This window comes from Plodia interpunctella, chromosome Z (assembly GCF_027563975.2).
Source record: "Plodia interpunctella isolate USDA-ARS_2022_Savannah chromosome Z, ilPloInte3.2, whole genome shotgun sequence".
NCBI lineage: Eukaryota > Metazoa > Arthropoda > Insecta > Lepidoptera > Pyralidae > Plodia > Plodia interpunctella.
The window spans coordinates 4,704,530-4,717,045 of NC_071324.2; the positions used below are offsets into that span (position 1 = coordinate 4,704,530).

Here is a 12,516-nt window from a genome sequence, read left to right on the forward strand (position 1 = left end):
AACTGACAAACTAGAAAATATTATTTAAACACGTAAACATATAATTTGTCGATTATCTCCGATAAATTACATTCTTCTATGTAGCTGCTAACTAAGTCGCTGGCTCAGCCCGCAGTAAAATGAGTTTTTCAGACGAAATTTTACCCTCCCGAACCGAAGGAGGACCTATTTAATTTAAAGTGTCTAAGTATATTTGACTTCGTAATCGGTATATCGATTTAGACGCCAAAGTATTGAAAAAGAGTTACCCACGATATTAGTATAGGTTGTGATTCAGATTAAAATTTATACAAAGATTTACGTACAAAATGACAATGACATTAAAATTTTAATAAACGAGCATTGTTCCAAAGATTAAAATCTCTCAACAAAGCCTCTCAAACGTTTCACAAAGGACCTTAATATGAAAAAACCACATCCGTTCACGGATTTCGTAATTAATAAGAGAAAAAATTGCGTTTACTTTTCTCCCGTTTTATCCCTTTTGGGAAGCAGAGTGTGTGCAGGTAATTGAAATCTGTTCCGGGTAATCCGAGGTAACATTATTAAATATGAGCTCTTCAATGTAAATTATACTGTTTGAGTATTTAGTGACAGTGCATTAAGTTAAGCTTCACGTCGGTTTTTTACTTTTAAACATTGCGAGAAGTACTAGTCTGATAGATCATTTTCCAGTCCATAAAAATATATATAATAAACCATAATAACCATATTTCATTCAAGTACCTATTTCATGTGAACGAATATTTTAATTTGATTAGACAATATATGTAAAGTTACAAAACCTTCCATAACTACAGATCATTGGAATTATATATTACATATAAAATTTTATATAAAATAATCTTCATTAACATGGACATGAAATAAAATAATCTTAATTAGCTGCGACAAATGGAACCTAGATGTTCACAGGAGGCAGTTTGATGCCGCCCGCAACTCTCTTAATCATTCGTCATCATCATAAACGTTTGTATTTAGTCAGGTTATAAATGCCAATTATTGTACATTAATCATAAGTCCGGATCCTTGCGATATCGACAATACATAAAGTAAACAGAGGAGTGGCTGGTAACCGTTAAAGCTATCTACAGTAAATTAATTAACAAGGAACTGTCGTTGAGAGAGCCACCGAGACATCGACAGCCCTCTCTGATGCCAAAGACAGATATCCTTAACCTATCTTTACTTTAGTAAATTATTATTAAGTAAACTTTAACAAATTTCAAACTTTAGCAATTGTAAACAGCCTTCGTACCTAAGGATTTAAAAAAATACGTCTATACCAAGAAAAGTCACCTAATAAATTAACCGAATTATACTTTTATTATTAGGCAAGCTCATGTTTAATTCAACTTCGTATTCTTAGGTATTCTTTGATATCATTTTTCAATTGTAGATATTATAATTTTGCAAACAAATGCGGAAGAAGTAATCGCAATCCCAATTAATATTATAAATGCGAAAGATTTAGAATTTTTATTTATTATAAGTTGTATTTTGTATGTTTGACAATTTTATTATTATGAATAAATGAAAAATGCGAAAGTAAGTTTGTTTGTTTATCACCTCTTCACGCATTATCTACTGGACCGATTGTTGTGAAGTTTGATACACGTGTAAAAAATAGCCTGGAATAACACATAGGGTACTTTTTATTCCGAAAATTCCAAGGGAACGAAGCCCCGAGGCGCGGCTAGTAAATATAGAATGCCATCAAAAACATGCTGTAAAGACCTAAGTCTCGCAGCTCAGTTTTTGTACCGTAAAAAGTTGTGAGATCCATGTTACCAAGTAGTTTAATTTATTTAGTCTCTACTTATAGAAATACTTATACTTATAGAAATACGACAGGAGACGATGTGTAGTCTCCTTCAGTCGTATTTCTCATGACTAAGGGTCGTGGTCAATAAGTGGAATGAAGCATGTACCACCAACTCTAAAAACATAAATAAATGAGAAATACGTGACTCACTGTGCAGTGGCCTCCTGGCCGACGTTCTTGAGCTGGTCCAGCATTAGCAGGGCGTGCTTGCGGTCCTCTATGAGCGCGTCTCGCTTGACACCGTTGAGTGTCAACTGCATCATCAGCCGATCCGTCTGGTACTGCTGCTCTTTTAGCCTGAATTAAGTCATAGATATCAAGAAATTTGAAAGGTATTCCTCGAAGCCTTACCCATTTCTTGGGGGCTAAAGTGTGTTAAATACTTAATGGTCTGTGGCTAACAAATCAATTGTTGTGACAAAACAAATATGTTTGTTTGATGTTATTTTTCAAAAATGTAATTTTTGACACAATCTTTTTATTTGTGTCACAGATATCTTATATAGCATTCAATGAGCTATTAGATCATGCTTATCATAATAATACATTGTCATTAAAAAAATGTGTGTACAAAATTTCAGCTCACTCGGTTGAAAATATTTGCTACAAAATTGAGTTCCAAGATTCCACACTTAGACATAATTATATTGCAAGTTAATCAAAAGCTTGTAACAAACTAGTCCTTATATGCTTTAAAAAATAAAATTTGTACAATAGGTGCATTTTAACGTAATAGTTGACATTATTATATGAAATAAAACTTTAGCCCCAATAAAACATATTTTTTTCGATGTTACATTATAAAAATTAAAAAAAAATCGTATTTCGTATTCATCTGGTAGGTATACAGCTTCATAGATAAATGTATGGAAAAATATACATACAAACTTACCTACGTAATGTCGTGAAATATCATAATTATATATTTTTTTTAGTTTCATTGCTCCATTGTTCGCCAAAACGATGATTTTGCCAACGTCAAGGTTGAAATAAGCAGTATTACTGCGCATTTTTCCCGCCAGAGTGAAACACTCTATGATAGGTAAACAAAAACATTGCCGCATTTTGCTAATAATTATAAAAAAGCTTGTCGCGAGGATTACCTATTTAAATGAGTAAAATACATAGAAGTACTTACGCAAACCTCGCGACAAGCTTTTATGATCATATAAATTGTGTATGAAATTATCCTTTTCTTTTGGGAGCATTTCATAAAAGTTTTTTTAAAGTTTATAGTTATTAATTTATTTCGCTGACTAGGTTTCTAAATCCATATAAATAGAATGGCGACACATTATTTTTCTAGTTCTCTCAACAACCCCTTTAATTTGATACCCATATTGTAGAAGTGCATAAAAGATAACTATTCCGCCATCTTGGATGTTCCGCCATAGTTGATTTCGAATGACGTCACACAACTTATCGTGTATTATCGTGCAAGCTAGAAGATATCTGCTTCAAAAATGAGTAGCAAGATTCCACCCGAACCAACGACAACATACGCACGCAGGCACGAACGCACGCACGCACGCGCACACACACACACACACATTGCAAGTTAAATAAAAGCTTTTAAAAACACAAGTTGCAACATTAAAACACTTAAATTAAAATCGAGGTTACCTTGGCAGAATGTGGTCGAAGGCCGAGACGAGCGTCGCTTTCTGGAGCCTCTTGCATATGGCCATCACTTCCTCTAGCTCCCAGTGGATCGAGTGCTTGCTGTGAGCATCTTCATCCTCGTACAAATCATCCAGATTCGTAGCTTCCTACCAATGTTTCGAATAGAGTTAGAACTCTTGTATCATTAGTTTACTAGACTGCACAAATTATGAGCAGATTTAGGTATTAAAACTGAATTGTACTTTATTGCATAAAGAAATAAATATTAAACTTAACTCACACCCTATTCTAGACATAGAAAAATATGTGCTGTCCTGTGGTTTTATCAGTAGGAATTCACTAGCAAATATGTTTCCATCACAACTTTAAAAGCCTAGCAAATAGTAATAGTAGCGAAATACGGCAAAAGCCCAAAAGCAATTTTCCACTCGCCGAAAAATATTTAAATTACCTCTTTACGAATAAGATTAGGGAAGGATTCCGTCAAATAAGCGACCTCCCGTCGCACCAGCTTCAGTGTCCTTTCCCTCTCTTTCATATTAGCTTTAACCTCTTTCTCCAGTTTGCTGAATTCATATTTTCTATCATCCAAATACTCCATGGCTAGTTGGCCCATCTCAGTTGCGCCCATGAGACATTTCCCTTGAGCTCGGCAATCCAATTTTAAAGCCTCCAAGACAACAGTAAAGTACGAAGAATCCTAAAAAATATTTTGTTTTTAAATATACATATAGGGAACGATGTCGCGGACTATGATTTAATTTCAACTTAAAATAATTCTTCATGATTTTTGTTTTATTACATTTGTTTAAAACGCCAAAGTCAAATAGACACAACCTAACGGCAAATTTTTGACCGCGCGAAGCAAGCGAGGTCTAACATTCTACTTGAGGCAAAAATACATTTTTTTAATATTTACAATTTTTGTATATAGTAAAATAGACATTGATATTGCGACATAACACTGTAATGCCCGTTAGTGTTTAGCCATGTCCTAAATGTATACTTACGTTATTTTTTGTTTTAACAATACAAGTTATAAGCCGTATCTTGTTATTTTGTTTACCATTTTTATTAAAATTGACTAGGCTACATACATATAAGACACATATAACTAGTTAACTTCTAGATGCAATTAAATATACATTCTATAAAATATATCAAAACACCTTTTTCAAAGTTTACAGTCTTTTGGCTTCACACGACTGCGCTACATAAAATAATTTAACGTGCGTATTTTTTCTTTCCACGATATTTCCAATGTATATGCTGTAAGGGACAAAATTTATCTCTATGAAATTTTCTTGATGATGAAATGACTTTTAATCATAAGGATTAATGTGCTGTATAGTAATAATTGTTAAAATGCACCTTTTTACAGTTACTTGATTATAAAAGATAGATGTATACCTAATGTCGCGGACTTTTTTATGGATCTACTAAAATCCTACATTTTTGTAGTGCATTATATGCATGTATAATCAACAGTGGACCAGCTCACACGCACGTAAATATTTTCGGAAGCGCTTTTTTTTTAGTATCAATTATTAATAACTGTTCATTGAATATGGCTGAAAACTAATTTATTTCAAAATACTACAAAATACTTTCAAATGGTGAAATAATTTTTGAAATTGGTTTGGTAGCTTCAGAGATTAAACATACAAACTCGGCACATCGCGAACACAATATTTTTTTACAAAATTGTGAATATTTCAAAAACGGCTTAACCGATTTTGCTTCTCCACGAACTTAAACATTCCATTGGCAGATCCTACATACCTTTTAAATTTCATCAAAATCGGACCAACAGTTCGAAAGTTTTCGCATTAGTAGAATGTTAGATCTCGAATAATTAAATAAAAGACGAAAGTAACGAGAACATCTTTCTTTTACACAAAGATACAGTCCAAGTTCCTAATTTCAGAGAAAGCCTTGCAAAGTGACTTAAATATTCTTAAAAGGTTTTCAAACAAGATTTTAACCTAACTATTCGAAGGTGGAACACTCATCTTTTGAGATACCATCAAAATATTAGTTTACGTGGGCCACGATTGAAATTTCACGGATTCAAAACTCATTTCTAAATAATAGCTCAAATGCTATGCTCTTGTGAATAAGTGTCCGGCCCAATACAATACCCCTTTTTATAATTCATAACAAAAATATGGGTACAATCTTAATTATGTCCAAATTATCATGTGGTTCTTATTAGGTTTAATTGAGAAATTCCTCATTTGAAGCGAAATTTGGTTCACCATGGAAGCGAAATTGATTTTCAATATTTAACTCGAAGAAATGTAACTATTGACAAGTATTAAAAAAATATCTCTTGATGGCTTGATGTCTGTAAAAAGTTTAGGTAGGTATATAATTTATTACGTTTTTACCACTATCACTCACTATTTTATAATTTAGAGAATAGATTGTGCACCATATTGGAAAGTATTTAAGAGATATTATATTTTGATATAATGAAATCTCTGAAATACTTTCCAATATGGTAGTATAATACCGGCATTTTCGAAAGTTTTGGCCTCGAGTTGAGAATTTACGTTACCTACTAGGTACATAGTTTGTGGAAAGTTTAAAGCTTGGCGGAAATCCGGTATCTAATATTATACGAACACTGTCAAGTTATCGGAAATGTTCAGTGCACCCGCTGTGTTATTATGTTACACAACCACGAGCATCATTCACAATTTATTGTTGTACCTCAGGGGAAATATCATACCTACTAGCTGCACCCCTACACTTCGCTATTTACGTAATTACGCTATTTACCCTATGTATTATTTAAAATTATATTATACCCATATACCAAATTTTATAACAATCCGTCCAATACATTTTGCGTAAAAACGTAACATAATCGTATGAACAATTTTCACAAAATTTCGCATTAATCGTATAAATATTACTAGGTATAACTAGCTTTTGAAAGTGTACGCAAAGAATACAAGTGTATATGCAAACTTTCAAAAAGATTGGTTGAAGCGTGAAGAGTAAAAAAGAAGCTTACATTCGCATTTATAATATTAGTTAGGATTAGAATTACTCTTTTTAAAGTATATAACCTTCTTGAGTATATCCAGAATCTTTTTGTACATGACTTTGATAGCGAGCGCTGCGTTCTTCTTAATGTTGGCGCGCTGCACGTAGTTGGCGACCGCCTGCTCCTTCTTCTCCGCCGGCAATTTGCCCCCCACTTCGTACAGCACCCGGTCCCGAAGCTCAGCTGACTCTAGCTGCGTTACAATGTGAATATTGAAGTGATAAAGCCATTTATTCATAAATTAGACTTTAGCTGACTTTCGATAATTCTACTGACATGGACAAAGAGAGGCATTGTTTTTTGTCTCGATAAAGAAACACAACGTCGTTAGTGTTCTTGAACTGGCGTCGCTAAGGTCTCTTTAATTAAACTAAAATGAATGCTTCAAGGAGCGGATATAAAGTTTTAAATTAGTTTGTTTTAAATTGCACTTAAGTAGTTATCGTTTGTGGAATAGCATTTCGCTCGGCACTGAACATTTATTTACAAAGGTATCTGAACACAGATTTCGGGTTTGTTGTATATTGGTAAGACTGGTAAGATAATGGTAGACGGTTGTCCTTCTCTGTGATTATTTTATTTTATACTATCAACCAGGTAGTGCCGCCTGTCTTGCTTGAAACACCAGGGGTGTCACACGGTTGTCGCCTACTTTGTGGCTTTGGCCTTTTGCAATTGTGTCCGTCAGTTGATAAGTATGTTTTCCTAAAAACAAATGATGTCCTCTGTCTTGTCTCATTTAAATATTCTGAAATACCTAATAGAGATTTGAAATTTACCATAGTAATATGAAAATGATGTAAAATGTAATCGTATTAGAAAAACTAACCTGTGTCAGGCGAAACTTTTCCATCTTTTTCTTTTTTGTATATCGAATTCTGTCTAACTGTTTCCTCTTATTAAAATTTTCTTGGTGAATACTTTCCAACACTTTCTGAAACGAATAACGAATGATCGAAACATCAATTCAACAATAAATTTTGAAGGTTATTTTTTGTTTAACCAATTTATATATCTTCAAACTTATTGCTATCAGTTTAGTTAATTTTGTGAAATTTCAAAATTTTGTACAGATTCGAATGGTATTATCAACTAGGTACCTTATTCCATACACATTGAGGCCTCAATCGATTCTGAGTCGACAAATGTGGGGACACCCTATAGCATTACAAAGAAGTCCCTATAGCAATAGAAAAATGATTCATTTTCTAATGTTTTGGTTGGATGTAAGAAATGTTTCATTAAATACGTTTTATCATTTTTATAATGTTTTTTAAATGTTTTCTAAATGTAAAAACAGCGCGGCAGCGCGCTAGTTCGGTTCGAGCGTACGACCTGATATAAATTGTTTTACTTCATTACATTATCTATGTAGGCAAGTAAATAGCTAATTAATTTTAGTGGGTATAAGAGGAAAACCATCACATTACGTAGAGAAGAAATGTTTGGCTATATTTCTTCCATTTGGCCTTGGCAGCAAATTCTTGATGTCGTCAGGCGTCCAACAAATAAGGACGCAGAAGACCCATGTTATGTGGGAGTAAAGCAGGAATGATCCTGGGCTCTAGTGCTTATTTCCACAGTCACTACAGAAATACAAAGATAAAAGACTATTTTCAGTTACCACTGAAATAAGTCATTCAACGGAGCATTTCATTGAATTATTAATTAATATAAAGTGATCGCAAACATTGTTTTCATACGAAAATTTAGGACGCATGCGCGGCCTAGTCGCGACCCCACCTGTCTGCTCCCATCTAGTGATTTTCATATGTCGATATTAAGAGGAGTGTCGAAAACTTTTAATAATAATCATCTCTAGGTGTTTAATATAATTTGTAATTTGTAGCAATACCGAATAGTGATATATCGTGAACTAACACTTTCACAATATTTGTTGTAACTAATACTAGATAGTCAAATAATTATATCTATATCTTTTACGATATTACTATTTATTAATATAGATATTACGATATATTACTTACCTACTTGAAAAAAGGTAAAATTCTACGCAGGCAAAAGGTTGCGGTCACAAATATGACCGCAACAAGTACACCTAACCATGTAGATAGAAAAAAAACCGAGAGGGAATAAAATCTAATTTTATCATACAAATGCCCCGAACTGAAAATGTTTACATTTTCATCGATACCCGATCTATTCTAATATATGTATACATTATATTTTAATCGGTTTAAAGTTTTCGATAAAAATATTAATTGTATATGATAAATTACATTTTATTCCTCCAGTAATTAATAATTATGCATACATTAAATAAAGCATGACTAACAATTAGGGTTTTAATATTTTATTATCATTTAATTATGGTTGGTTAGTATAGATTTTAGCAAAATATCGATATGTTTTTACGTCCCTGGTCCTATCGCACTAGGTCGCCGTGTGCAATCCAAGCGGCAGTCGCTTTACGAGAGCGGGCCCGGTCGGGACCGTTCTTTTAGAGCGATTCATACTTTTAGAGCGATTCATACCATCAATACCTTATACTTGATATTTGCTAGCAAGCTAATAATTCAATTTATAGATATAGGTAGATATCATATGGAATTGGTAATAAAATAAGCATTATTAAAAAGTCTGTTTGTCTTTTTGTTTAACATCCTTATCCTTATTCCTTACATATTATTCAAAACAAAGTTTACTGCAGACGCGGCATCTGTCTGTTCACGACAAACTCAAAACTGTTTTTTTGCATGGATTTTCATGCGGTTTTCAACAATAGATAGTGTGATACTAAATATATATGTAGGAAAGTGGACCCTGGGCTCCGACGATTTCAAACGGTTGAGGAAGAAACCGGTCACAAAAGTCACACGTCCATATGTCTTTCTGTGCGTGCAACGTCACCCATTGTCGAGTCCATGCTGAAAATACAATTTGAAGACGCTAGGACATGACGGGTAGACTCACATCGGCCTGACTGTTCATATAGGTGAGCTGCAGCCTCCTGTGCTCCTGGAAGGCGTTCCTGAGGAATTGCTTGTCTCCGTACACGGCCACTCCCAACTCCTCACGCTTGGTGGTGATGTCCTTGCGGAGCTGGCGGATGTCGCGGCTGTACCTCTTCTTCTGCTTCGCCAAGTCCCCTTCATGGATCTTGCGGTCTCGCTCTGGGAATATCGATTATTATCTATATTTATTATCTATATTTGTCGTTAGATATATTTGTCGTTTTTATTTGCTTTTATTGAAACGTTATTACTAATATCTAATAGATGAGCAAAATTAATTATGATTAACTGTAAAAATAAGCAAAAGAAGACGTTTCGAATAGACAAAGACGGTGCATCGTGACGTAACAATTACATGAAATTATTTTTGATGAAAGAGAGGCAGAAGTGTAACTCCTTCGTTTATTGTACAAATTCAAGTTCATTTTGGAATCCAGTTTTAAAATCCAAACCATACTCAAATTTACTAATATCATAATTAATAGGAAATTTAAGTATTGTTTGTATATATAGTACAGTACAAGCTTTAGACCGAATGCGCGCCGGCGCGGCGATGTATCTATCAGGTGCGTTTGTCATACTGTCAACTCTATTTCCAGTAACAGAGCGTGGAATTTGAAAAAAAAAACCTATGATTGAACTCAGGTCTTTTACTATACGTACAGAAATTTCACCAAAATTGGTCCATTATTATATTATTAATACATTAATTAGCGTAAGGATGTATGGATCGCCATATGGATAAGGGTCCCCATATGGATGTATGGATCAGTGGAATGAACGTATTATTGAAACGTGAACTTTATGTCGTAGATGGAAGGGGTTGAAAAAGATGAATTTATCATCTTCATGTCGAGTTGGTTGGTTAATTTTTTATATAATATTACATAATTTTTGATCGGTATTTGGTGAGGTTAATGGCTCTATTGTTAGCCACGGTTTTCCTCCATCATGCAGGACATGGACCGTGTGGACCCGATAACCAGTGTCCCTAGACTGCAAGGTACCGCAGTCACGCAATTCATTTTACTTATTTCATTTTTCATTACACCAACTGCCGTAATTACGCTGTATCCCCGCATAAAAGTACCACCATCTCATTTTTTTAAATTTCTTTTATTTCTTGGCAAAAAAATAAAAAGTATTTGAATACCTATAGCATATATTCAAATACTTATTATTTTTATACACTATAAAAATATATTTAGTAAAAAATATTATCTAATTTTCAATAATAAAATGTGGTCACAGTTGACTAAACGGATTTGGTGGCTACAGTTTTCGTTTTAGTTAACTACACATTATAATGAAAAACTATAATACCTTCTACTAAAATCTAGTGTCGCATATCTGTCGCATTTTTTATTTACTAAGAAATAAAAGAAATTAATAAAAATTAGAGGTGACGCTATTGTGCAGGGACAAAACGCCTTAAAGTATCCACTAAACATAGGCATCGGTGAGGAAAGGGGAAGGGGTTTATTGCACGGGTTGCACCACCCCCATAACACAGTCTCCCCAACTCATAATCAGGTTATCGAAAGATAAGGTCACGCAAACTTGAGCAAGGGCATAATTCATTTAAGATATGATGTAACCTCCTTGCAATATCCTGTATTTTCTAAAATACAGGATATTGCAAGGAAAACTAAAAAAGGTGAAATTTGTCTTTGGAATGTTTAATAAATATAATGGAGGGCGAATAATTTGCATAGTATGTATATATTTGTATAATACACTTTAACTTAAATATAAAGGTATCTTAATTAATAAATTAGTAAGATAGATTAGATAAAAATTCTTTTAAAGTAATAACCGATATTTTTATTATAGTATCTGTTTAAATATTTTATTGACCAGGCACTTACGTTAGTTTTGCCTATTGACCGGAGAGGCCACTTGCAGATACTCCAAATGAGAACTATGTGCTACTCGTAGCTGTAGGTACTCGTATCTATTGTTGGTTTAGTTTTTGAATTAAATAATTGAAAGCTACATCGAGCTACAAAATTCTACCAACTGTTACTACGCATATCGTAGCTATCGCTACGAACTCAGCGCTACAATGCTACGCAGTGATTATTCGAGTATTGTTCAAAAACAAGCCCGCCATACAGCTAAATGTGGCTTTCGAGTTTCGCAACTCTTGGTTCTGTCTACTCAGTAAGGAATCAAGACGTGATATCGTGTATTTTACAAATAAACTCACCATACAGCTTGATCAGTCCTCGATACTGATTGATTTTGTCCTTTATCACCCAATTCTCATCTTGCATCCCGTGGATGCGCACTTTCGCCGCCGACAACATTTTGTCTAATATTTAAAACTGCTACAAAATAGAATATTTAATTATAAATGTTGCTTTATCGAAATGACAGCTATTTTTGACTTTTAGATTTTTAGATAGCGTCAAATCCATTGACAATCCTTTCGCTACAAACGTTCAAAAAGATTGCACGTCGGATCTTTATTTCTTTCCGGTTCAACCACACATATATATTATTTATTATTAGGAGTTTAGAAGAACAATGTAATGTTCTTATATCTGTGGGTTCAACATGTAATTTCCCATGGGAACAGTATTATTACAGGATGAAAGGTGCCCTATATCCTTGTCTCCTAAATATATGTCATAATTAAACTTCCCACAGATGTTGTTGACGTTGTTAATAGGTATATTTATATATATAATTTGACGAACCGAGAGGTCCCGGGTTCGATCCCCGGTCGGGTCATGATGGAAAATGATATTTTTCTGATTGGCCCGGGTCTTGGATGTTTATCTATATACGTATTTGTTATAAAATATAGTATCCCGTTGAGTTAGTATCCCATAACACAAGTCTCGAACTTACTTTGGGACTAGCTCAATCTGTGTGATTCGTCCTAATATATTTTTTTTTTTTTTATTTATTTATCTATGGTAGCTACTGCTGGGGCCGTCATTATGGATGGACGGGGTGTTTGACATAGAATTTCATCCATGGAATTAATAGGTACTCCGTAGTACTTACTAAATCCATGATTTTATGATACT

The 12,516-nt window shown here is 33.8% G+C and overlaps 1 protein-coding gene across 1 annotated transcript in view; it reads right to left on the bottom strand.

Moving 5' to 3' along the window:
* LOC128683264 (uncharacterized protein) overlaps positions 1-11,868 on the bottom strand; it is a 28,081-nt gene extending 16,213 nt beyond the window's left edge. The window contains exons 1-7 of the mRNA XM_053768695.1: positions 11,688-11,868; positions 9,438-9,637; positions 7,333-7,437; positions 6,526-6,696; positions 3,900-4,148; positions 3,449-3,594; positions 1,976-2,122 (exon numbers count right to left, since the gene is read on the bottom strand). Of these exons, the coding sequence (XP_053624670.1) occupies positions 1,976-2,122; positions 3,449-3,594; positions 3,900-4,148; positions 6,526-6,696; positions 7,333-7,437; positions 9,438-9,637; positions 11,688-11,787 (1,118 nt within the window). The 5' untranslated portion in view covers positions 11,788-11,868. The remainder of the gene's footprint in view (positions 1-1,975; positions 2,123-3,448; positions 3,595-3,899; positions 4,149-6,525; positions 6,697-7,332; positions 7,438-9,437; positions 9,638-11,687) is intronic.
* Between the last annotated feature and the right edge of the window lie 648 nt (positions 11,869-12,516).